General features: G+C 35.2%; 1 protein-coding gene across 4 annotated transcripts in view; it reads left to right on the forward strand.

Moving 5' to 3' along the window:
* The window catches only part of LOC127847285 (inversin-like), a 178,446-nt gene extending 167,013 nt beyond the window's left edge, over nt 1-11,433 (forward strand). For 3 of the 4 annotated variants that reach the window (XM_052379099.1, XM_052379096.1, XM_052379098.1), the window contains 3 exons: nt 577-663; nt 3,191-3,328; nt 9,126-11,433. In XM_052379099.1, coding sequence (XP_052235059.1) covers nt 577-663; nt 3,191-3,328; nt 9,126-9,199 — 299 coding nt within the window. In that variant the 3' untranslated portion in view covers nt 9,200-11,433. Of the gene's footprint in view, nt 1-576; nt 664-3,190; nt 3,329-6,211; nt 6,241-9,125 lie in introns of all 4 variants that reach the window. The other variant, XM_052379097.1, reaches the window with a different exon arrangement.
* The last annotated feature ends 11,171 nt before the right edge of the window (nt 11,434-22,604 follow it).

Raw genomic sequence — 22,604 nt, forward strand, 5'->3', positions numbered from 1 at the left:
AAAAATGTTTCATCATGTTAAATCATGAATTAATTTTTCTAACGCACAAATCAAGAGCTTAATTTGATTTACTGTGTTTTGTATGCCGCCGGATCGAATGATTGTTTTTTTTTGGCCTGTCTGTCTGTCATTCTGTCTCACAACTTTTATCTTGGTCATAACTGTTGCAATATTGAAGATAGCAACTTGATATTTGGCATGCATGTGTATCTCATGGAGCTGCACATTTTGAGTGGTGAAAGGTCAAGGTCACCCTTCAAGGCCAAAGGTCAAATATATGGGGACATAGTGTTTCACAAACACATTGCTTGTTTCTTCTGGAAACTGGCCTACACTGAAACAAATAATTAACTACCGTTCTTTACCATGTATTATGTGCATTATATGGTGTATTATTAATGAAAATCTGTGATGGATAGTTACTTTCGCCCAATGAATTTCTGGCAAATTATCAGTCAGAATAGTGTTGTGTCAATATATATCATTTTATAATTAAAATGTTTTAGTTATAAAGCTAAGCGTTGTAGATGGTTTACATTACAGTAAATGAAAGGATGTTGTATATTGTTTTTGCAGGAGAGCAAATTGCAGCACCGTTCTGGCACCCGAACATGTTGCGTCCCCAGAGACCATATTGGACTAAACTGGCCCCATCTTCTGCTGGTAGGTAACCTTGGGACGCATAGCAATAACATTGTGACCCATAGCAATGTCCTTGTGACACATAGCTATGACCTTGTGACCCATAACAAATGACATTATGACCCATAGGAACAACCTTGCGACCAATTACAGATTACCTCATGACCCATAGCAACAACCTTGTGACCCATAACAAATTACCTTGTAACCCATAGCAACAACCCTGTGACCCATATCAAATTACCTTGTGACCCATAGCAACGACCTTGTGACCCATAACACATTACTTTGTGACCCATAGCAATTACCTTGTGACCCATAACAAATTACCTTGTGGCCCATAGCAACTACCTTGTAACCCATAAATTACCTTGCGACCCATAGCAACAACCTTGTGACCCATAACAAATTACCTTATGACCCATAGCAACAACATTGTTAACCATAACACATTATCTTGTGACCCATATCAATGACCTTGTAAACCATAGCAATGACCTTATGACCTTTTCTAGGTCACAGCCATCTTTTGTATATATGGCATAAGATAAAAGACACATTAAACTAGTCACATGTTACATGAAAGTGGTTGAATAATTATGTCTTTGCCTCTTCATAGTTTGCACATTTGTTATTTTATTTAGCAGATCTTCTAGTGTATAATGGCGTGTGGCACATTTCACATGTTCATGGGTTCAATCCCCTATCAGAAAGCGTTCCCTTGATCTTTCCAACAACACAAGTACTTGTTCTACCTAGGAATCGGACTTGAGTAACAATAAGCTCATGGCTTCTGGTGCTATCAATTTCTGAAAAAGTACTTTTTATCCCAGGATATAAAAGAGAGTACCTATAAACCTCAGATTTTCTATGAAATGAAGCAACAATAGCTAGGTTTAAGCTCAAACTAAACCTCCATTGTGTCACTTCATGGCATTATTTGACCTGAGTCATGCAAAAATGGGTCTTATGCCATATGCGGCCAGCGTAGCCCCTGACCATAATGGGCATCCATTTAGTCTAGTCAGGAGCTACCCTAGTGTTGGCTATTGAGACCATAAGGCTCTGCGTGACAGTAGCTGATGCACAGGCTGGTCTGGAGTTATCTTGCATAAGACCCATTTTTGTGTGATGCGAACATTTTTTGTGTAAATTCATTGCTTTAGTTTTTGTATATGCTGTAAATGTTGCTGCTGCCTTTTGCTTGAAGATACTCAATTTGCTGAAAATCGGGCGGAAATATTTCGTTTTTGAGAGCGTAAGGATTTCGTGACGTAGTTTTTAATCCGTGATAATTTGTGTTTCTGTCTGTGCAGTAACATTTTTGTTTGAAAACAAACATTGAAGTTTGAGAAAGCAGTGGTGAAATTGCTCTGAAAACTAGTTCAAATGTGTTTCATTAACCCAAGTTTACTAACTGGTTAACACGGGAGCTCGTGTAGTGTTTTTTTCAACATTTTTGAATGGGGCCAGGTCCCTTTGGATTGGGAAAAATTGTGTCATTTTGACCTAAATTGGGAAATACTAATGCTTCAAAAAATGAGAATAAAATTCTTTTAAATATTATATTTAATAAGGTGTAATGTAGAGCTGGATGGGAGATTAACTAAATGTTGAGATCTAAATAAATAAAAATAAACTTTTTTGTTTAAACCTTCAATTGGGAATTTTTAGGTCCTATTTGGGAAAAATATATACTTTATACGGCCTCCATTTTGAACAAAAACAACAACACTGATGCTTGTTCAAATTGATTCTGTACAATGCTTTAATGTGTTACTGTACAATCATTATTATTTGAGGACATTAATATTCGTTGATTTCGTGGGTTGCCCAGTACACAAATTTTTCACAAATATGTAATGAAATGACAAAGGCATATTCCCTTATATGAGTCTTGTTCTGTGAAAACTGGTCTTAATGCATGTGCTTTAAGTGTCATCCCAGATTAGCCTGTGCAGTCTGCACAGGCTAATCAGGGACGACACTTTCCACCTAAATTGGATTTTTGCTAAGAAGAGACTTCATTTTTACGAAATATTCATAAAAGCGGAAAGTGTCGCCCCTGATTAGCCTGTGCGGACTGCACAGGCTTATAGGGGACGACACTTTACGCACATGCATTGTGCCCAGTTTTCTCATAATTATTTTCTCAAAAATAAAAAATCCACAGATTTACATGTCCAAGAAAAAGTAATTTTCTTAAAAACTACGAAATGTCATGCAGACTAATGTAAATGATTTTAGAGTACTTTAGATCAGTTTACTTAAAACTTGTACATTTTGCTTCTCAGTTCAAACCTGTAGAAAAGGAGATGCAAAAATTGAAAACATCCATGTTTTGTGCTGAGATATGCAAAATGCGAGCTTCTGCATTTGTGGGTTTGTGGAAATGCTATGTTGTTTGTTATTGTTTTGCTTTACTTTACTATGTTTTTTGTTAATTGTCAGCTGCTATTGCATGCTTAATATAAATAATCTATAAGGTTGCTGATTAATAAATAACCTTGTTTAGTGCAAATGCTTTCTAACCCGTCTAACATTGCAGCTTTGTCATACAACTTCGCCATAGACCAATATCATCCATTGGTGGCCAAAAAAGGCTCTATGCCGTCCCCATTCCTCGACGAAAAGGGTTACCCGAAGGAATTCATTTGGCAGATGATAGATGAGGAGGAGCTACAAGGTGACTCTCAATTCAGTTTTGAGAAAATTGGGCTTAATGCATGTGCGTAAAGTTTCGCCCCAGATTAGCCTGTGCAGTCCGCACAGGCTAATCAGGGATGACACTTTCAGCCTTAACTGGATTTTCATGTAGAAGAGACTTCCTTTAAACGGAAAATGTCATAAAAGCTGAAAGTGTCTTCCCTGATTAGCCTGTGTGGACTGCACAGGCTAATCTGGGATGACACTTTACACACATGCATTATGCCCAGTTTTCTCAGAACACGACTCAAGGTGACTCTAAAATCTGTTTTGCACTTTCCACTTTACACCCATTATTGTCTACTTCATTTTTTACTTGATTTAAGTTGTTACTCCATTTTGCGCTTAACCCCATGAGTGTTTACTTCATTTTAAATATACTTGATATGTTTCTCCATTTTGCACTTAACCCCCCCCCCCCCCCCACCCCTCACCCCCACCCCTATTATTGTTTACTTCATTTTGTTACTCCATTTTGCGCTTAACCCCCATGATTGTTTACTTCATTTTTCACTTGACTGAATGTGTTACTTTATTTTGCACTTAACCCCCCTATTATTGTTTGCTTAATTTTTTACTTGACTTCATTTGTTACCCCATTTTATGCTTTACCCTATTGTTGTAGACTCCATTTGTCACATTACCATTGCAATATAAAAAAGATCTCAGCCTCATATTCTGTTAAAACCTGATGCTCTGTACACTTAAGCTTTGAAAATATTGTTCTCTTGTCCCTTTCTTATTAAGAACTTTTGTACTTGAAGCTTTTGCCGTTAAATTCTTGCTCTTTGCCCAAATTAAATCTCACACAAAAAAACAACATTTGCACTTTACCTTCTATAATGTTATAATACTTTGCTTCTTTCTGTCAATCATAATTAAAACATTTGCACTCAAACTATGTTAAAATCTTTAAATTCTCTGTTTTCCCTCAATCTTAAATAACTTTTTGATTTATTTTAACCCCCAATCTCTTAACATAACTTTTTTCAAGCATGTGAAAATCTTTTGTACTTTAATTACCCCTATTCCTTTGAAAATATTTTGCAGTATGCATTTTTGCCCAAACATGATGAATGTTATGAAAATATTTCCCACCCCATATCTTCACGTCTATGTTTGTTTTCAAATAATGTGTTTAAGTGTTGATTATTTTGTCAGTACCTTTAAGAGCAAAGATCTTCTTAATTATTTGGTTAACTGCAACAGTAAGACAGCTTTTTAATTAACTTTGTGTGTGATTCTCGTGTTAATTTTCTAGACTCAGAAGGTAATACATCACCTGGGATAAATCTTGTTAAAGGGTTTTCTGGTGTAAAAAAAATGCTCAAGTTTGCAGCTTTGTTGGAAATGGTGGTTTATGGAGTTAGCTTAGAGTGGTTTATTTGATTTTTAGCTCACCTGAGCACAACGTTCTCATGGTGAGCTTTTGTGATCACCTTTTGTCCATTGTGCGTTGTGCGACGTCAACATTTGCCTTGAGGCCACATTTATTGTCCAATCTTTATGAAATTTGGTCAGAAGATTGGTCTCAATGATATCTTGGATGAGATCGAAAATGGTAACGTTTGCTTGAAAAACATGGCTGCCAAAGGGCAGGGCATTTTTCCTTATATGGCTATATATGGCTATAGTAAAATCTTGTTCACTCTCTAGACGCCACAGTTTTTGTCCAATCTTTATGAAATTTGGTCAGGAGATTGGTCTCAATGATATCTTGGATGAGTTGGAAAATGGTAACATTTGCTAGAAAAACATGGCTGCCAAGGGGCGGGGCATTTTTCCTTATATGGCTATAGTAAAATCTTGTTAACTCTCTAGAGGCCACATTTATTGTCCGATCTTCATGAAACTTGGTGAGAAGATTCATCCCAATGATATCTTGGACGAGTTCCAAAGTGATGCCGGTTGGTTGAAAAACATGGCTGCCAGGGGGAGGGGCATTTTTCCTTATATGGCTATAGTAAAACCTTGTTAATACTCTAGAGGCCAAATTTTTTTTCCGATCTTCATGAAATTTAGTGAGAAGATTGGTCTCAATGATATCTTAGATAAGTTAGAAAATGGTAACGTTTGCTTGAAAAACATGGCTGCTTAGGGGCGGGGCATTTTTCCTTATATGGCTATAAATGGCTATAGTAAAATCTTGCTAACTCTCTAGAGGCTACATTTATTGTCCGATCTTCATGAAACTTGGTCAGAAGATTTATCCCAATAATATCTTGTAAGAGTTCGAAAATGATTCCTGTTGGTTGAAAAACATGGCTGCCAGGGGGCGCGGCATTTTTCCATATATGGCTATAGTAAAACCTTGTTTACACTCTAGAGGCCACATTTATTGTCCAATCTTCATGAAATTTGGTCAGAAGATTGGTCTAGATGATATTTTGTATGAGTTCGAATATGGTAACGTTTGCTTGAAAAACATGGCTGCCAAGGGGCGGAGCATTTTTCCTTATATGGCTATATATGGCTATAGTAAAATCTTGTTAACTCTCTAGAGGCCACATTTATTGTCCGATCTTCATGAAACTTGGTCAGAAGATTCATCGCATTAATATCTTGGATGAGTTCAAAATGATGCTGGTTGGTTGAAAAACATGGCCGCCAGGGAGCGATTTTCATGAAACTTGGTCAGGAGAATTGTCCCAATAATATCTTGTAATCTCAGGTGAGCAACTTTGGGCCTTTCAGGCCCTCTTGTTCATATTGAAGTGTTGTTTTTTTTTTATTGCACCATTTTTATTTAACAGGATTCGTGCCATTTTTGCACACAAAGTTTGTAATTTGCATCTTGTTTGCTGAAAATATTATACATATTCTGTGAAAAACCCTTAAAATTCTCTTATTATACATTTTTTAGAAAAGACGCAAGCAAAGGGTAGAAAGGGGGTAAGACTGCGCCTTGCTGGAATTGCTGGCATACTGCATAAGCTGCTTTAATAGCATCTGCTAGCAAATGCATTAAGTCTACAATACATGAGGCACTTCATGCGAAAATGGGTCTTATGCAATATGCACCCCCCCTTTGCTCCAGACCAGTCTTCGGATTGGCACAGTCTGGCCAGACAGTGACCACAGAAGCTTGCTTGAGTTTATTGCAGACAGCGTAGCCCCTGACCAGACTGCACAATTGCATAGGCTGGGCTGGAGCTATGCTGACCTCAATTGGCATAAGAACCATTTTGCATAACATGGGTTATACATTTAATTTGCTATCTTACTACATATAAAGTTGATTTTCTTCACTGAATGCTTCATAATATACTATTCTTTGTAATTCATAAAACATTGTTGCGATCTTTTATACTGTTTCTACCTATAACATACAAGCTTGCTACAAAGTTACATTGTCAGCTCGATCTGCAACTGTTGAATTTACTTGCTATGTCTCTTGGTGTTATGGTGTGACTAGTTAATTGCTGTATATTAGTTAGATAATTAGTAGCTGCGATTTGACTTTATAATGTAAAGTATTTTATTAAAATATATTAAATCATAATTATATTTGTATAATCTCTGTTAAAAAGTAGAGATGGGTGTACTGGAATCACTATAGATGTCTGTCTCTCTGTCTGTCCATCTGTCTGTAGACACAAGTTTGTGTGGAGATGCTTTCCTACACCATTCAAACTTGCATTTATTGTCCCAATTATTGTCATTGTGCTATTTTTTAACATTCCATGTTACAAAAGTTATGCCCTAGTTTGCTCGACTGTTCATTAAACAACTAAAAAAATATTTCCTTGAAAATTGTTAATAGTTGTTTCCAAAGTACACCATTCAAACTTGCATAAATTGTCTATATTATTGTCATTGCATGATTTTTTTCTTTCCATGTTACAAAAATTATGCTCTAGTTTGCTCGACTATACATTGAATAACTTAAAACATAATTTCCTTAACAACATTTTAAAGGAGTTTTCAACAAAATGTGTTCAGATCAGGCCGGATCAAAACTGGCCACTGCTAATGCAGGGTAAAATGACTACAGGTTGCAGTGGTGTAGTGGATATGGTGTCCACCTAGCGATCGGGAGGTCACGGGTTTCATCCTCACTGTGGGAGCGTTCTTTAGATTTCCCCCGTAGACACCAAGTACCGGTTTTAGTCACATGAAACGGACTTGAGAGCTTCTCAAATAAGCATTAGGCTTTCTATGCAAGTGAGCTAAAATAAATATGTTTTAAATAGATGACTTCTTTCATACAACTTGCTGTATACTGTTGAACACTGTCCCACTCATTGCTGTATACTGTTGAACACTGTCCCACTCATTGCTGTATACTGTTGAACACTGTCCCACTCATTGCTGTATACTGTTGAACACTGTCCCACTCATTGCTGTATACTGTTGAACACTGTCCCACTCATTGCTGTATACTGTTGAACACTGTCCCACTCATTGCTGTATACTGTTGAACACTGTCCCACTCATTGCTGTATACTGTTGAACACTGTCCCACTCATTGCTGTATACTGTTGAACACTTTCCCACTCATTGCTGTATACTGTTGAACACTGTCCCACTCATTGCTGTATACTGTTGAACACTGTCCCACTCATTGCTGTATACTGTTGAACACTTTCCCACTCATTGCTGTATACTGTTGAACACTGTCCCACTCATTGCTGTATACTGTTGAACACTGTCCCACTCATTGCTGTATACTGTTGAACACTGTCCCACTCATTGCTGTATACTGTTGAACACTGTCCCACTCATTGCTGTATACTGTTGAACACTGTCCCACTCATTGCTGTATACTGTTGAACACTGTCCCACTCATTGCTGTATACTGTTGAACACTGTCCCACTCATTGCTGTATACTGTTGAACACTGTCCCACTCATTGCTGTATACTGTTGAACACTGTCCCACTCATTGCTGTATACTGTTGAACACTGTCCCACTCATTGCTGTATACTGTTGAACACTTTCCCGCTCAGAAACAAAGTAAAAATGGCTATGTGCAAACAGCATCAAACCAGATCAGCCTGCGAGTAACTCTCAGTCTGTTCATGTTTTATGCTGTTTGCTACTCATTAGTATCTAAGGTTTGGAAATGAAGCCTTTAAATTTTTAATCTAGTAAGAAAGTTCTTTAAATAAATTTAACTTTCTGAGGGATTACAAATGTTCAAAATGCATATCTAAGGGGTAACGGGTTAATCATTATTATTTGTTGGAGATTAATTTTTGTTGATTTCAAGGGTTGACAGATCCTGGAATTTAGAACAAATACATCGGAAAATGACTGACGCAAATTCATCTGCTTTATTTTTATAAAAACAGAAATCCACAAATTAAGGCTTCCACGAAAAGTCATTTTTTTAAACCACATAATTTCATGCTGATGAATCTAAAATGATTTTACAGTATAAGGACATTTGGTTTTGTCAGTGGGGTATTCATCAGCTTGAGTTCATTTTGTATTGAAGATTAAATTGAATGTTTCATAGTTCAAAATAGATCCAGACAATTTGTTGTATGGAACTTAAAGAATCTTAAAGAAACATTTTGTTAACTGCCACTTTCCTATATTTATTAAATAGATTGAATATTTTGGAATAATGAATTGATTGCATAATCTTGAATATGCTTTAAGAAATATATTGTTATTTAATAAAATAATGTATTCAATCTTAAAATGAAATCAAAGAATGATTTTTCAATTTACGAAACAAGACAGGGTTGTTCTGTTGATGTTGTTATTGTTGTTGTTGCCATGAATGACATTGTTTCTATGAATGACATTGTTGCTATTGTTGTTTGCAGGTCAATTAAGCCTAATCAAGCTTCAAGACAGTCAAGCAACATCAAGAAACTACTCCTACAACATGCGAAGATAAACATAAACTCTAAGACAGTCAAACGTAAAAATAGCTGTGAAAATATATTGAATATTCTACTATGCAAATATAATCTGTGAAGATAAACATTTGAACATAAACTTAGCTGTTATGATAACCATATAGCTGTGAAAATATATTGATAATCCTATTATTCAAAGATAATCCATTAATTTAAAGATAAATATGGAGATAAACTTAGTTGCGATGATGACCATATTGCTGGAAAGATGATCCTATTATGCAAAGATAATCTCTTGTTGTGAAGATAAACATCTGAAGAGAAACTTAGCTGTGATGATAAACCATAAAGCTGTTAAGATTATCCTATTATGTGCAGATAATCTGCTGCTGTGAAGATAATCTGTGAACAAAGACATTAGCTGGAAAGATAAACCAAATCTGAAATGGGATAAGTGTTGCTGTCCTGATAAACACTGTGGTACAAAGTTTAGCTGATGTGACATTAGCCGATCAACATTATAAGATAAACGTGGTGAAAAAAAAACACAATAACAAATAAATATTTATGAAGACCTTCGTATGTCAAAAAAATAATATAAAAAGAACATTAACCGATCAAACTTATAAGATAAACGTGGTGAAAAAACAATACGATAAGAAATAAATATTTAAGAATACCTTTGTAAGTCAAAAGCAAAAAAAAAAAAGGAAAAACTATGCAATGAGCAATGAAAGTATAAAAGTGTCACACTGTGGTAAGAAGTTCAGCTGATGAACATTTACAAATAAACATTATAAGATTAACATGGTGAAAAAACAATAAGAAATAAATATTTATGAAGACCTTTGTAAGTGAAAAACACAAATATTTAAAGGAAAAGCTATATAATGAGCAATGAAAGTATAAAAGTGTAGACATTTTAGTATATTTTAATGAGCTGTGTTCTGGTGATACAGGGTTTAACGCCATGTGCTTGTAGTGTTGTCCTAGATTAGCCTGTGCATGAGTCTGTACAACTTTTATGTAGATTATCATTTAAAGAAAGTCTCTTCAAAACAAAAAATCAAGTTTAGGCGTAAAGTGTTGTCCCAGATGAGCCTATGCAGACTGCACAGGCTAATCTGGTACAGCACTTGACACACATGCATTAAGCCCAGTTTTCCCAGAGCACTGCTCAAATATATTCTCTAAATGTGTAATAATAAAAACAATAATTGTTTGACCTGCTGATTTGCTGCTGTCCCCATGGTTGTTCCCTCCAGATTTAGTGTCCCGTCCTTTTTGATAGAAAGTCCTTCATTGTAGTTGTTAAACGTAAGTTTTTGTGCGCGATTTTGGTCGTTTGTTTCCTTCAAAGTCGTTTATCTGTGATATTATTTGTGATTTTCATTTATATATAGTAAATCTAATATTAATTAATTAATTAATTAGTAGTTATTGTGCTATTACATAAAAAAAAATGTTTTTACATTTTGTGTATCCATACCACTAGGATCTGAGTTTTATCAAATTATTTGACACTTGTTGAGTTGGTTGATGAGATATTGTTCCTTGACCATGTCTGATTGATGAGATATTGTTCCTTGACCATGTCTGATTGATGAGATATTGTTCCTTGACCATGTCTGGTTGATGAGATATTGTTCCTTGACCATGTCTGGTTGATGAGATATTGTTCCTTGACCATGTCTGGTTGATGAGATATTGTTCCTTGACCATGTCTTTACATTTTTGTTCTACTAAAAAATTAGCTTAACCCTTTACCACTTAGATTCGAATTTTGACGCATTTGTAGTCACTTAGAAAGTAAAATTTAATAAAAGACTTTTCTTTCTAGATTCAAGTTTTAAAGGCTTCATTTCCAATTCTTAGATACTGATGAGCAGCAAACAGCATAAAACCTGAACAGACTGCGAGTTACTTGCTGGCTGTTCTGGTTTTATGCTGTTTGCACATAGCCATTTTCATTTTGCACCCGAGTCAGAAATGGCCATATATATTTGTTGACCACTGTCAAATATCAAAATGTTTTATGTCAATATGTGCTCTTATGAAATGAAATGTGTTAATTGTTAATTGTAATAAATGTTCTTGTACTTGTCGGTTTTATGTAAAATCAAAATAATTGCTTGTGATTGTGGTTTGTTTTGTCATGTGTTTATGTTTGTTATTGTTAAGATTTGTTATTGTAAACCTATTTGTGATAATAGTATTGTGTTGTTTTTTCATAGGTAGGTAATAGGAAAGAAAAATAAAATGATGATTTTTGCTCATTCGTTATGTTGGTATCTGGGTGTGAATTCAACATGGTTCTATAATTTCTATCTGGGTGTGAATTCAACATGGTCCTATAATTTCCATAAAATCATGCCATAAATTAGAGTTGTGGTAATACCCAACCAAATGAAGCATATTTATTGTGCTATATTAAGCCATTGGTTCATTGAGACACTGTCAAGTCCATTGCATGTGAAAAACCAGTACTTGGTGTGTGTTGAAAGGATTCTGAGAACACTTCCGGTCAGGGAAGTGACCCTGTTACACCATGGTCACAAAACAGAAACCATAGTGATGCCTTAAGGCGCAAACCATAGTGATTTCTAAAAGCGGAAACCATAGTGATGTCTAAAAGTGGAAACCATATTGTTGTCAAAAGACGGAAACCATAGTGATGTCTAAAGACTAAACCATAGTTATTTCTAAAGGCAGAAACCATATCCATAATACCACAAAAGTTTAGAGAGGGTATATCACCATGTCTGTAGGTTTTTCTGTCAGTTGTTCAAAGAAATTTTATAAAATGTCATGAGTGTAAACTGCTTCCATATTACTTAAGGAAATAAATTGAAAAAGGCCATCACCATGAATTGTATACATAAATATATATACATAGGTGCTGTACACTTTGTTCATCCCTTAGGATCCATACATTTTGGTCCATAGGGTAATTAGATCATATCTGCAGATATAAGATGTTTTCTACTGAGGGTGGGATGGGTCAGTTCATAAATATATATTTTATTCACTTTTTTTGTTGGGGGGGGGGGGCAAGTTTTGACCCACCTTCAAAGCATGAATTGACTATTCCCCACTCTCCCATGGGTCAGTCCATCTTCACCTGCTGGGAAGGTAGGATATCTCATCTGCAGTTATTAGATGTTTTCTACTGATTCCAAAGGTGATAAGCGTACATCAGAGAGGAAATGCTTATCTCCTCCAATGATACCTGATGTTATTGCTTGCCTCGACAAGGGTTAATGTTTCATGGACTGTCTTGCTGGAATTATGAAAATATGAAATAATTAGACATAAGAAAACACTCATTTAGTTGCCTGGAACTTTTTTCGTAATATGCCAAGCTGGAATTATGTTGTGTTTTTCACTGCTTTGTGAGGGGATTAGGGAATTATGTATTAGCAGGTGTAATATAAGAAATGATGTGGACAATTATGAAGATGTACCTTTTTCTGTTTGTTTATTTAGAATTACTTAATTGTTTCATGACATGGTAGGTTCACTTGAAAAACTGATGTATTTATATTTAACAACTGAAGAGAAAAGAAATTAGAGAAAAATGATAATTGGATAAATTTGGAATAAAACAAGTTATTCAAAGCTGATAGTGAATTTAACAAATGTTGGAAGTAGGTGGAAATAACAAAAACTTATGATCAAGTGGGATTTTATCTAGAAAATACATTTGATATGCTCCAAAATGGAAATACAAACATGGGCCCTATCATTCATGTTTTAGATTTAAAAATGGTGCCAATTTCAAGAAGATAACTGCGTTGCTATTGGAAACTTCGCATAAAACAAAAATTAAGACACAAAGGTACACAATTAATCTTCCTTCCTTTATCTACAGAAAAAAACACAAAATGATTATTTTTAACTTTATATATATTGAGAGAATTTCATGAATTAACAATAATATCAGAAAAGGAGTCTGTTTTCAACTGTTTCAACATTTTCGTCAGTTTTCGACATTTTCCTCTGCATCAACTACAAAGGAAACCATGAAGAAATTGGCGCTTAGTTTGTTGAAGGTGAGTCTTCCTTATATCAACTTACAAGAGATGGGCTCTTATTCACCATACAATACTTGGACTTTAAATAAATGCTTTTATTCTGTTCCTTCTTTAAGTACTGTAAGTTTTAATCCTTTTTTATGCCCCCGATCGAATGATCGGGGGTATATTGTTTTTGGCCTGTCTGTCTGTCTGTCTGTCTGTCTGTCTGTCTGTCTGTCTGTCTGTCTGTCTGTCTGTCTGTCTGTCTGTTTGTCATTGTATGTGTCTGTCTGTCAATGTATGTGTCCCAAAACTTTAACCTTGGTCATAACTTGCAATATTGATGATAGCAACTTGATATTTGGCATGCATGTGTATCTCGTGGAGCTGCACATTTTGAGTGGTGAAAGGTCACGGTCATCCTTCAAGGTCAAAGTTATAAAAAAAAATCAAAGCGGCAAATAAGGAGGCATTGTGTTTTTGACAGACACATTTCTTGTTTTCTTTTAATCTTTGTGAATAACTTGCATCTTGACTTGAAGTTACTTGCATCTTGACAGTAATTTTTATTTAGAACAATTGTATTTAATGACTCGCTGAAATGCTATCAAACACGTGTGGAAAACAGTGTATGTGTTTTACTCTTAAGTCAATTAAATGATGAATATTTGCCCTGTTAGATTTAAGGAAGTGCATGCTTATAACTAAATATATTTGGGCTGGTCATTGAAAAAACCTGGCTCAATGCAGTTTGTTTAGGCTGATCAGAGACGACACTTTCCGTCTACACTTTATTTAAGTTTAGAAGAGACTTCATTTATGCAAACATTTCATAAAGGCGTTAAGTGATGTCCTTGATTAGCCTGTGCGGACTGCAAAGGCTGATTTGTGAAGACACTTAAGCCAGAATTTCACAGTCCGTGAGGCTCTAATAAAATACAGAGGCACTTAACTACCTTAATGCATTTCACATCCTAAACTCCTTAACCAAATTATTTTTTTCAACATTTTTTTTACACCTAAATCCTATTCATCGTTTTCACTAGGAAGGGGAAAAAAAGGAAATGTGTTCATGAGGGCTTAATTGTAGAAAGGAAAATACATAGTCTCTTTGCTGAGTAATAATATCTTCACTTTACCACACCGAAATCAAATAGATTTTTGTTGATTGCAGCAGAGTAATTTTAACCTAAAGAAAAGTTTAAAGAAAAAAAAAAGAGTGAGAAGTATATATATCTTGCTGATATTGACCTATACATCATACAATTTTATAAAAGACTTCATTAACTTGCTTCCATTATCCATACAATATGCATAGTTTTATACACCCAAATTACAATTTCAAAAACTTGGTGCGCGTTATAGATTGATACAACCGATCCTGCAATAGTGAAAAGGCAGCTCCTTGGACAGATTTCTGTATTAGAAAACTTATTTTCCATTTTGGCAATAAAAAAAGTGGGTGTGCGTTAAACACGGTTACCTGTAATACCTGGTTAAGCACAATAAGTAGATTAGATTGCTTTTAATGCACTTTGGTAAGTAAATACTGGTACAAGATGCACTGTAACTGAGCGGTCAATTAGTGTTGATTAGCCTCTCATACATCTGTTTCCAAGTTCCATGCATGTTTAAAGATCGTCTGAGTCTGATAACAGTTTGGGAGAATAGAAGAATAGAGAAACAGAAGATTAGGTATTGATCATTATCAGTGAAGAATACATAAGTCTGTTGTTTAAACAGTACTGTGTTATCAAATGTTTATCATTATCACTGGAGAAAACATTAGTTTTGTTGTGAAACAGGGCTGTCTTATCAAATGTTTACATTTCTGGCATTTAATTAGCTCATTTACTGCCTGATTGAGTCATGTTTGATAACACTTTTGAATTCTTGTCATCTGCTCTTTTTAAACTGCTTCTTTGGTTCACATCTTCCTTTGGGTCCATTTGAGTTTTGATGGGTTAAATGATATGTTTAAAATACATTTAAAATATCATAATTATTGTTGCTTAGGATCACAAATGGAAATAGAATAGAATATTGTAAATTCAGTTATGTTTGCTTGCATGAAATTTTGTTGTTTTTCCAAAACTGACAATTCTAATAGGGAAAAAAACATACTAATTATTTTCTTATTATATGTGGGATATCAAATTTGTGGATCAGTGAAACCACAAAAGCAACAAAAAATATCCTATGAATAATATTAATGTTACTTCCTTTATATATAAATAAACTGCATTAGTTGAGGATGATCATAAACAAGCTAAGCTTTATATTAAAAAGGGAAAAAAAGAAGAAAAGATAAATGTGAAATCCACTCAAGATTTTATGTAAGAGCCATGCTCTGTGAAACCGTGTTAAATGCATGTGCGTAAAGTGGCATCCCAGATTAGCCTGTGGATTTTTGCTAAGAAGAGACTTTCTGTAATCAAAAAATGCCATAAAAGCGGAAAGTGTCTTCCCTGATTAACCTGTGCTGACTGCACAGGCTAATCTGGGATGACACTTTACGTACATGCATTAAACCCCCTTTTCACAGAGCACGGCTCATCAATATATTTTTGTAATTCTTACATATGCTTTCACAATACACCTATTTTGCTTAGTGCATTATGAATAAATGTATAAGAACCATGCATGCTTTTATCAAGAAACACCTTCTGCACTGTGCAATGGCATACAACAAAATATTTGTATATATCAGTAGGTAAAGGAATGCAACAAACATGTTTGATGTTATGAAATGCTGGGCCCTAAGTTGTGAGCTACAGGTCTGTTATGATATTTGGTTCGGTCTACTTTTGCGATTGAGAATGACACTTGATACACATGCTTTAACCCTTTACACACTTTGACATATACAATTAAATTTTAGTCCTTTCTGAATATATTCAAGTTTGAAGGGCTTCATTTCCAACCCTAAGATTCTGATGAGTAGCAAACAGCATAAAACCTGAACAGACTGCGAGTGACTCGCAGGCTGTTCTGGTTTTATGCTGTTTGCACATAGCCATTTTCACTGTGCTTCTGAGTGGGAAAGCTGTAAACCACATTTTCCCTGAGCAAGGCTCAATTGTTTTCGATTATATTTTCTGGACGAAGTCCAGTGCATTCCAAGACAGTGAGGCATTTGTGAGATATTGTTTGATATTTCATTATATCAGTTGAAGATTTCGGTAAATGCCTATGTAATTGTGCACTGCATTTATTTGTTATTTACTGTATGGTGTGGGCTTTTTATATGATATTCTGAAGGTTACTGACCATTTTGCATTTGTATAAGTAATATTTAACCGATGGTGGTATGCTGTTGATTGAAATGATGTTTTACCTCTAAGCCTGGTTATACTCCAAAGCCTGGTTTAAACCCCACCAAAGCCATGGTATATGTACTCAAAAGTCTGGATTAAATCTACAAGGCCTTTTGGGTTTAAACCCAACAAAGCCTGTATAAACCCTCACCTCTTACAACCTTACAAAGGCTGAGTTTAACTCCAACAAATCCTGGTTTAAACCTCATCAAAATCAACTCAATAAAACTAAATTGGTGCATGGCTGGTTAAAACTACATCTAGGCCTGGTCAATTCTCACCAAAGCCTGGTTGACTCCCACCCTACCAAAACCTACAAAAACCTGATTTTACCACCACCAAAGCCAGTTTAGAACTTCAAAGGTTTGTTCTAACCCCTAAAATAAGGTTTAAACCTCATAAAAAAACACCTGATTTAAATGTACCTATATCTTTGAAAAGTTCATGCAGTCTATAACTTTCAAGACAGAAATTTTATTTTTCAACATATATTTTCTAGATTTATTTAGATTTTAGTCCAAAAATATTTACAGAGATATGCAAAGATAAGTCTGAATAAACACCCATCAATCAGCTTTTAAAAGTAAACAGTTTCGTATCAAGATTTTAACAGGCATATAATGGCATATCACTGAAACAGGAAAAACTAAATTTATTTGAATAAATTTAAATTATTTAATACAGAAATGCATTCCTTAAATCTTAAGCTGGGTTCCCACTGCTGATCAGATCAACTCGATCAAGCCCGACCAAGCGGTCGGGTAGTGGTCTGGTTCGGTCGGCATGAGTGGTCGGGGGCGGTCGGGTAGGTCGGCATTGGTCGGGCTTCCTACCCGATATTTTTTGACATGTAAAAAAATATCGAGTAGCGGTCGAGTAGGAAACGGATAGAGAAGCGCTCTGGAAGTGGTCGTGTATTAGTCGAGTAGAAGATCGAGTGGATTGTGAAGCAATCGTGTGGCGATCGGATTGACATCTTTTACACGATCTGTACCCGATCCGCTCGACCTCTACCCGAGTTATTTTAGATCGCAACACGATCCACTCGACCTCTATTCGATTTGATATACAGATTTACTAGACTGCTACCTGACAGCTTCTCGACCATACACGATCACTTCCTGATTGCTATTCGACAATACACGAGCTCATGTCACTAAAACAAAACTCACGTGCAAAACGTCGTGCTAGTCTCTCATAACCTTCTTAGAATCGGAAGAGTAAACATCCAAAGATGCCAAGAAAGGGCAAAACAGGCGACTGATACTGCTAAAACTAGTGGTAAAAATCTCCATGATGATTAAAGTGATTAGTGAACAACAATGTTTGAAGTTTTTTATTCTCAAAGTTTCAATACACGACCGTTCGCGACTTGGTACAACTGTAGTACGACCATCATGATCTGGTCGTGTGAAGATCTGGTGGCGATCGAGTTGAGGTCCACTTGGTCAAGCTGAGATCGTATAAGGCTAGAGTATAGGTCGAGATGATCGAGCGGAAATCAGAAAGATGGTTGAGTGGACGTCGTGAATGAGTCTATGGGGGTCGTGTTTTATCAACAAGAGGTCGAGAAGAAGTCGTGTATACTATTTTTAGTCGAGCTTGGTAGGGTTTGGTCGGGAAATTTCGGTGATCGGGATGATCGAGTTGATCGGATCGGCAGTGGGATCCCACCTTTAAAAAACAAAAGTAAACTGAAAATAGTACATATACATGTGGAAAAACTTCTTCTGAAATGTATTTATACCAATGTTGTTGTGGATATGTGGCTTCAAAATGACTTAATTTATTATGTTCAGAGATTGGCAAAATGATTATTGTACAAAAAAATATCATAGGTTTAAAAAAGAGTGTAGGGTATATACAAGCAAAATAATTAGGTAGACTCCTGCATGACTAACAAAAATATTGAAAATACCTTTTTTTTATTAGAATATCCTATATTAATTTTTTTTAACAACATTATTATTTCTAAGCTAACTGTATGTAAGTGGTTTATGCCATTTACTGTAAAATAATTTATTTTCATCTTCATAAAATGTTGTGTTTAAAAAAACAACACTTTTGTGGACACGTAATTGCGTGGTTTTCTGATTTTGGAATACAAAAATGAGAACTTTACGTCAGTCATTTTCCCATGTGTTTGTGTTAAATTTGTGGATCGGTAAAACCTCAAAATCAATGAAAATTAATGTCCCACGCAAACAATAATGATTTTGCAGTAAAATACATCAATGCAAACCTATCTGATAGTCTGACAGAAAGCTGCTCCCGCCTACAAACAAACATGTCAGCATTAATGAGTGCATTAATTAAACATTCCATGCTGCAAGAATATCTTGCTCATGAATCCTGCTACTTATAAGCTGCCGATAACTGCCAATTAAAGCAATTAGCATTTAGTGCTTGGCAACATTTTACACAGAATACAAGTGTATAAAACAATGGTTATTATTTTGCTGAGTAGAGCAGACCTTGGTCACAAACCTGCAGCCTGACTTTGATTCCTGAATAGATTTATTGCTTACAGGATTAAGATTGCTTACAGGATTTATTGCTTACAGGTACTATATTGCTTCTCTTCTTCACCCCAACCACTTAACACTTTACCACTTGGATACATATTTTGATGTATGTGAGGCATTTGTAGTCTCTTAGAAAGTTACATTTAATAAAAGACCTTTCTTTCTAGATTCAAGTTTTCAATGCTTCATTTCCAACCCTTAGATACTGGTGAGCAGCAAAAAGCATAAAACCTGAACAGACTGCGAGTTACTTGCAGGCTATTCTGGTTTTATGCTGTTTGCACATAGCCATTTCCACTTTTGCTCTGAGTGGGAAAGTGTTAACCCTTTCAGTGCGGGAACCGAATTTTAAAGGCTTTTGCAAACAGTTTGGATCCAGAGGAGACGCCACAGAACGTGGCGTCTCATCAGGATCCAAACTGTTTGCTACTCTGATAGTATTCTTTGAAAAAAAAATCGAAGACAATGCTAATTTTAGAAATTCAGCAGACGACATTTTAGCAGACGACAAATTACCCAGCATGCAAAGGGTTAAACAATTAGCAGTAAGTGCTCAGCAACAGTTTGCTGGTGCATTAAACGATGGTTATTATTCGGCTAAGTACTGTACTTTACCATGTACTATGCACAACCACAACCACAATCATGTATTATGTACATTATAACTATTATAGATATTTACTCTATCACAATGTTTTTTTTAAAATACATGTAGCTGTCGGAATAGCATATTATAAATATATAGCGCACACCAACGTTTAAATTGAAATTTGGGCTTATGAAACTGCACGTAATACATGGTAAATTACGGTACCACCGATCATAATCCTTAACCTGCAACTTTACATTTATGCCTGAATAGATTTATTGCCAACATGTCCTTTTGCTTCTTACCTCCACCCTACGCACTTAAGGTATGAGTGTTTGTAGAATGTTTTGCAAATTTCAATTATCAGTTATCAAATAAATCAGTTAGACAATGCTTCAATTTATTTATTTTTATTTTATTGCCATTATTTATTTGTTTCCATTGGAAGTCAGTCTGGTTATATTCATGATAATTCTGAGCAAGAGGTCTGTGTAGATGTGTGATCCCAAAAGTGTTTATACTTTGTCTTACTGGTAATATAACTTGTGGGGTATATTTTATGTTCAATGTGGACTTGTAATTAAGAATGTTGTTGTGGAAGTGTCACTTAAAAAAACATGTCCCAGATTCCATTGTCAAATTGTTGCAATTCAAAATCAAAGGTCAAATATAAAAAATCAACCCTTATTATTTTGTGTTAAGGTGAATTTAGTTTAACATGAATAGGTTTGCACAATAAGTTGGCAGAACCAGTTCCCTCAGTTTTAGGTCAAGGTCATTGCTCTAGGTTGAAGGTCAAATTAAAGAACTTGGTCCATACATTTGCTCATCATTGATAGAAGTGACAAGCAAGGTAAGGTGCTTTGTCCCAAACAAGAATAAAGTTAACTTGGTCAACAGTGAAGGTCATTATTCAAGGTCATTTATAAGAAATAAATCCTGTTACCCTCTGCATGCCTTTGCCAAGCATTATAAACATTATTTACATTGTAAGTAACTGATGGTGTATGGGCTATACACCCTCAGTAATTTCATACCATACGAGAGGGAAGTATGAAAGTACTGAGGGTGTGTATCCCATACAGCATCAGGTACTAACTGTGTAACGATTATAATTATATCTCAACCAACTACTTCATTACTCAGAAAATTACTCAGGGAGTATGGAAAATACACCATGGTCACATGACCGCTCTAAGCCAATCGGGTTAGGTCATTTTTGTAGGAGGCGAGATATTGATTGATATCTAAAATTACTTGGATTTTGTGTTAACCCTTTGCATGCTGAGAAATTTGTAGTCTGCTAAAATGTTATCTGCTGAATTTCTAAAATAAGCATTTTCTTTGATTTTTTTTCAAAGAATACTATCGGAATAGCAAACAGTTTGGATCCTGATGAGACGCCATGTTTTGTGGGGTCTCATCTGGATCCAAACTGTTTGCAAAGGCCTTCAAAATTCGGTTTCCAACACTGAAAGAGTTAAATATGGTGAAATGTTGTGTTGGGCCCATTTTCACAAAGTCCTTAAGGGAATTCTTAACTAAAGTTGTACTTTAGTGAAAATCTAAACATTAAGTCCCTGTTTATACGATGACTTTTGATTACAACTTTTATTGTAATAAGCCAATAGTTCCAAAAACTTTGATTAATGATTATATAATAAGGAAACCGATCTTAATTAAATTAAATTAAATTTTACACGAAATAGTTGGAAATTACCGTAATTACTCTTATGTTTTCGGACACTCTAAGTTTTCGGACACCCCTTTTTTTAGCAAAAATAATTATTTTCCGTGACTCTTAATTTTCGGACACACGAGTTTTCGTCCATAATTAATGTCTCTAAGTTTTCGGACAGTATAATTGACAGCGCTATTTTACTAAATTTCGGTCCTGTTTTCGATATCTAATGACACTTCGACCATGGGGTTTTACAACCAGATTAACATCATCAAACATGGCAGGTGCATGCCTGAGGGCAACGGACCATTACATTTGCGTTATTGGGTAAATAACCTTGTAAACCGGTTTTAAACAATGGTTTTGCCCGATAGCATAAGCGTTATGACAATTACCAAGGGTAGTGTCAATTAACAGTTTAATTATCTACCGCAATGTTACTACCCCTTCTCAGTAAAATAACTTTGACAAATACTAAACGCTTCAAAGTGTGATGCACCCTATTGCATGTTTTACGAACAATGGAAGGTATTAGACAAAAACTATCGGAAATGAACAAACGAAGAATTCATAGTTTGCTTTTTTTATTGCGTTAATTACAGGTTCATACTAGCGAGTGTCGGTACATCACATGCTCATTTCTGAACTCGTTGGTCAAAGTACAACCTTGTTGTAACTTTCTGTTAAATAAATTAAGCATTTAAAATTATTTAAAATGCAGTGCAAACATATAGAACTGTAATTTTTACTATACGGCATGGTATTTTACAAGCGCGTTCTATTACCGGTAGTCGTTGATACAATTGACGCTATTTTCGGACCTGTATTTTGTGAATATTTTTCGTATCTAAGTTTTCAGACAAGAAAAAAAATAGTTATATTTAAGTGTCCGAAAACATAGAGTAATTACGGTACCCTCAATAAATTAGAATATGAGCTTCTTTCCTGGGTGGTATCCAGAAACATCTTAAGTCATTTCTTAAATAATTTCACTTAAGTTCAAAATTTCAATGTTTTGTATTTCTTTACTAAATAAGAAAACACATGGGTTTTTTGGTATTCCTAAAATAACATTGGCATAATGATGTTATTTAAATGTATATCTTGATGCCAATCTATTGCAATATGAAATGAAACACTTAAGAAAATTTCCCAATTTAAGGATAAGAATAAAATTTAACTTAAGATGCTTCTGGAATACGACCCCTGGAAAACTTGTCTAACTGCATGTGCAAGTCCTAGTGTTGTCCTAGATTAGCCTGCGCAGTCCACAGAGGCTTATCTTGGATGACAATGTTTGCCTTAATTTGATTTT

This window comes from Dreissena polymorpha, chromosome 10, assembly GCF_020536995.1.
Source record: "Dreissena polymorpha isolate Duluth1 chromosome 10, UMN_Dpol_1.0, whole genome shotgun sequence".
In the NCBI taxonomy this organism is placed as follows: Eukaryota; Metazoa; Mollusca; class Bivalvia; order Myida; family Dreissenidae; genus Dreissena; species Dreissena polymorpha.